Source organism: Watersipora subatra, chromosome 4 (genome assembly GCF_963576615.1).
Source record: "Watersipora subatra chromosome 4, tzWatSuba1.1, whole genome shotgun sequence".
Classification (NCBI taxonomy): domain Eukaryota; kingdom Metazoa; phylum Bryozoa; class Gymnolaemata; order Cheilostomatida; family Watersiporidae; genus Watersipora; species Watersipora subatra.
The window spans coordinates 39,943,003-39,948,112 of record NC_088711.1 but is presented as its reverse complement, the minus strand read 5'-3'; the positions used below and the strand labels follow the sequence as shown (position 1 = coordinate 39,948,112).

Below are 5,110 nucleotides of genomic sequence, written 5' to 3'. Positions count from 1 at the left end.
TTCTAAAACTAAGCAACTTTTAGCTTCTTTGAGTGCAACTAGTGCACTTGGAATGCACATCTAAATGCACTAATAGTTAGGACATTGGTACTCAGTGTCCATCTTTGAATAGTAGGGCGGTGAACAAAGTCATTCACAAAGATTTGTTTTGTTATTGTTCATCATGGAGAGCCCATGATGGCAAAGATAAGTGCACCCTAAGATGAATAACAGTGGTTGTTAATTTGGTCTAATCTGGCATAAGATACATGTATGTATTGGTAAAACCTATCTAATTCTACCTACCCTAATTCATCCCTAACAGTTGAACTACACTGCAAGCCAACCAGCTTTAATCAAATCTCAGCTGGCTTATCAGAAGACCTTTTAGTAAATAGTGAGAGAATGAATCTAAATTTGTTCTCGAGTTCACTGAATACCTAAAACATTTGCTCAAACTAGCAGTAAATTTGTTATGCTGTCTATATGTTTATTTCAGTTAGTACCGTGATGAGCTGATGCTCTGATGAGAAATGTGCTATGTTAAAGAGCTCCGGCTCTTACTGTTACAATTTCATATCAAACACAGTTATGCAACAATAATAGTGAGTGACAACTATGTTACAATCTTTTAATGTGGTAGTAAGTTGGCTGAAGTATTATGTAACAACATCCATAGAGACAGGATTCTCCACCTATTCCTTTCATTTAGGATCTTTTACTTGAGATCCCTTCTTTTCGAAGAACTGTCCATTTTCCAGTCTTAGCTAAAATAAGTGCTTGAATACTGTACTTCTGCTCAACCACAGCACATAAGTTTGGTATAGAAGGTCAGCATGAATAACATTATCACTGAGAATTGTGTCAAACTGATTTTGATTAGGACCATGTGTTCTGATGAACTTCACAGTTTCAACACATGCACTCACAACATAGTCTAGTTGTAGTGATTTGTAACATAACATCTTCTGGTGTAAAATACAATGAATGCCCCAAACTCTAGTCTATTTTGGGCTATATTTTGTTGCAAAGGTTTGTGACAACGGCTGTTTTTTTCCTGACTTTTGATGATGCACTTCTTTTGGCCAGATTCAAGGTAGAAACTATTCTGCTCCCACCTTATTCACTGTGAGTGAGTAAGTGTGATCACTTCAGAGTGATCACTGTCACTCTCAGTATCTGAGTCTGCGGAACTATTGTCATTTTTACAGATGTTGAGATTATCAAAATCAAATTCAACTTCCACAGCATTGTCACTTGACACCCTATCACTGCCCGTATCCTCGCCATTACAATCAGCTAACCGTATTTCTGAAATGTGCCTGTTTGTGCCATCAACCTCTAAGACTACATCAGATACCAACGCAGTTACTGTTCCTTTTGCCCATACAGTAGTACATTTAGCATGCACTGGCTTAACATATACTGTGTCACCAATTTTGTACGGGTTTCTTAACTCTCCACGTGAAAATCTTTGTGGCTCTGCAACAACATCAGGATTTCTTACTGCGTAGGAGTATAGCATTTGCGAAGGTACAATACCTCGCCTGTTTGGGGTATTGTTGTACCAAAACACCATTCTGTTAACCTCGTTTCCTGAACGCGCAGCCATTCTTTTAATTGTCCAATGGTTACGTTCGACAATGCCATTACCAGATGGCCTGTAAGTGCAACTTAACAAATGATTTACATTCCATGTTTTTAGGATGCTAGACAACTGTGCGCTTTTGAAGCATGGACCGTTGTCAGAAAGCAACTCTTGTGGGGGACCCCGCTCCTCAAATATGCGTACCAACTGTGCTATTGCAGAGTTGGCTGTCTCATCTCTCAGTTTTAACCATATTGCAAATCTGCTAAGGCCGCAATCCAAGATGGTCAAATAAGGTATTCGGCCCACATGTGTGATGTCAACAGCAAGTCTATGCCACACCTTTTCGACTTCCAAATTTCCTCTCTCCCATCTCACAGGTGAAGGATCAATTTGTTTGCAGATTTGACACTCTTTCACAACCCTTTCAATTACATCTTTTGAGGCTCTGTCACCAAACCTCTGATTAGCTAAGTAACTCATCTTGTCAACTCCTAAATGGTGAACTTGATGCATGTTATATATTTCTTCATCAATACTTGAAACTTCCTCCTCTGCTACGCCCACACATGATACTAATAGTTTCAGCCACTTTTTGTTCACCCTCGTTAAAACATCAGCATGATTGTCCGCTGACTTGACCAAGGACATTTGTAGAGTGATGCCATATTCTTCTACCAATTGCGCAATAACCCCAAGCCGCCTTTTGACTATCATTTCTGAAAATCCACTGACTTTGGGGCGATGGCTTTCTGTGATAATGGAATTAACCCAGTTATACACTGATAATGAGTCAGTGACAATCGTAGCTTGTTTTACTCCCCACTTTATTGCAAGATTTAATCCTTTAAGTACGGCTTCAAGTTCAGCTACATTTACATGCATACTGTCATCAATTTTCCTTAGCCATGATGCATCTTCCAATGCATCATACATGCATCTTACAATGCTACCTTCCATTTCTATGCACACACCAATAGCTATAGAGCTCGCATCACACCAGACCTTGCAACACTCATCTCTATTCACAGACCATTTGCCTTGCACTGGGTCATGTCTTGTTACCCTATTTAGTGTTTCATCTAACATCTGCAGCACTTCATTTGCTATTGCATCATCCCACTTGCCATCAGCAGCACACCGCTTCATGTAGCTGCATGCGACTCGTAGCCAGCCAGCTACTGGGTAGTGACCAATCAGTTTACCACACACAGAAAACAAATCTCTTTTTGTACGAATGCTTTCTACTGTTGGCACAGCTGAGTCACGTTGCCATGTACATATACCTTTTTTACTGATTGTCGCGCGAAGCCCTAGAACACGCGCTTCACGTAAATCGACAGGCTCTTTTGTGACTAGACCAAACTTTAACAAATGGCTGCGCACAACTTCGACTGGCACTACTGACTTGTTTACTAAAATATCATCAATATAATGATCAGTACCAGCAGCAACCGTAGGATCAAGTGACAACACTGTTGACAGTATTTTTGACATAATCTTTGGCGCTGCATTGAGACCAAAACCTAGTCTAGTCATGACATACAATGTTCCATGGAACATAACAGCTTGAAATCTCTGCAAACTACCATCAACATGCAGTTGTAAATATGCTTTCTTTAAGTCTAACATGCAAGCATCACTGCCTAACTTACGCCACTTGCGGGGTTTGTCTTGGCATACTGCGGTGTCCAAACCAGGATGACTGCTAACATACCCATTCAGTTCTCTGCTATAATCCATTACAGGTTGTACCTTTGTCTCTTTATTAGGTTGTGTAGCTGCCAACAATGGAATAATGCCAGTTACAGGTCCATGAAGCGCTTCTCGGTGTGGCTGCAGCCATCCGTTTTCTATCCATTGCACAACCTGTTTTTCATATTCTTCTCTGACGGCATCATTTATAGCGTATTCTCCACATGTATTGGACAATATAGGCTCTCTACTTAACCACTTCCAAGCAACTGTCCACTTGTGACCATCAAATTGTGCTTTAAAGTCTCTATCATCTATAACTATCGGCGGCTGCTGGTCATGATTATGACTGACAGGACTAGCTTTGTTACGTAGCATCACGCTAACTGTTCTTAACTGTCTTGCTCCAAAGAGTACACCTCTATTTTATCTATAGATACCCCGCCTAGCTTTGCAATGCCATCCATTCCCAGTATCATCTGGCAACCACTTACTAGCTTCGGAGCAATCATACACTGAACTGTAATTTTACAAGAGGGATCCAGTTCTATGTCAAGAGTTGTCTCACCCTTGCATGTAGTGATATGTCTATTTAACATCATTATTTGTCGCTGAGGACCTTTCGGTAGCAATCCTAACTGCTGTGCCCACTGTTGTTGTATAATCGATTGCTCACAACTGCTATCCACCAACGCTTTTATCTTTGTGCCTTTTACCAATACATAAACAGATGGTAGCACCGAGTTTTTTACATTGGGGGAAGAGCCGGTGCTTACACTTCCCCACTGGCATTTCCCTGCATCTGAAAACAGTTTTTCTGGATGTGACCAAGTTTATTACACCGGTAGCACCTGACCTCACGGCGCTGCCAATGCTGCCTCCTTTTCCCAGCAGTACACGAGGTCGTTTCGCCATTTTCTGCAGTTATCATCATGCGGGCCCTGTTCACTAACTCCGAGAGACCCATGTCTTCTACAGAAGCAATAGATTTTAGTTGTGTAGCCACTTCTGTAGGTAATCCTGTCATGAATGCACATTTAAGCAACGAGTCAGGTTCTGATTGTCCCATCAAAGTTGTTAAACGTTTGAGATCTGCCAGATATACATCTACAGCTTCACCATCTCTTAAAGCTCGATTTTGCAGCTGAATATAAGCACTGAACCTGTCTACACTAAAAGCTGTCAACACAGCTGCCTTTAGTTTAGGGTAGTCTTCCTTAATATCATCTTCTAAATGTTTATACATGGCAAATGCTGCTCCTGACAAGAATGTTGGTAAGAAGGTTGTGAGATCATCCACTTTTTGAAGCTTGGCCACTAACTCTAGCTTGTCCACCCAGACACTGAAGTCACCGCTTTTACCATCCTCATATGTTTTGATAAGCTCGGATACCTTCACTGACATTTCTAGTGTAGTTTAGAGCCGAAATAGCTTGTGGTTTATTAGAGCAATCACAAAATGTACACCTTGACACTATGCATGTATTTTCATCAATGCAGGCTTGAGGGATTAGTTCTAGGTACATGACAAAGAGGGTGTTACATAATACATTACATAATACGATGCAAACTACAATCTTCTGGTGTAAAATACAGTGAATGCCTCAAACTCTTGTCTATTTTGGGCTATACTTTGTTGCAAAGGTTTGTGACAGCAGCTGTTTTTTTTTCCTGACTTTTGATGATGCACTTCTTTTGGCCAGATTCAAGGTAGAAACTATTCTGCTCCCACTTTATTCACTGCTCCAAAAAAAAATACTGAACAGGTCATCTGCGATTGAGGTGTCCTTCACAGGCACCAATTCAAACAGCTCATGGTCATGGTCACTGTTTCATACATTTCTGATG

The 5,110-nt window shown here is 40.8% G+C and overlaps 2 protein-coding genes across 2 annotated transcripts; both read right to left on the bottom strand.

Annotated features, from left to right (window-relative positions):
- Positions 1-1,102: 1,102 nt before the first annotated feature.
- Positions 1,103-3,640, bottom strand: LOC137394244 (uncharacterized). The gene has a single exon (XM_068080965.1). The coding sequence runs from the start codon at positions 3,638-3,640 to the stop codon at positions 1,103-1,105; it is 2,538 nt and encodes an 845-aa protein (XP_067937066.1).
- Positions 3,641-4,034: 394 nt separating this feature from the next.
- LOC137394243 (uncharacterized) lies at positions 4,035-4,667 on the bottom strand. The gene has a single exon (XM_068080964.1). It carries the CDS (start codon positions 4,665-4,667, stop codon positions 4,035-4,037), a length of 633 nt encoding a protein of 210 aa, XP_067937065.1.
- Between the last annotated feature and the right edge of the window lie 443 nt (positions 4,668-5,110).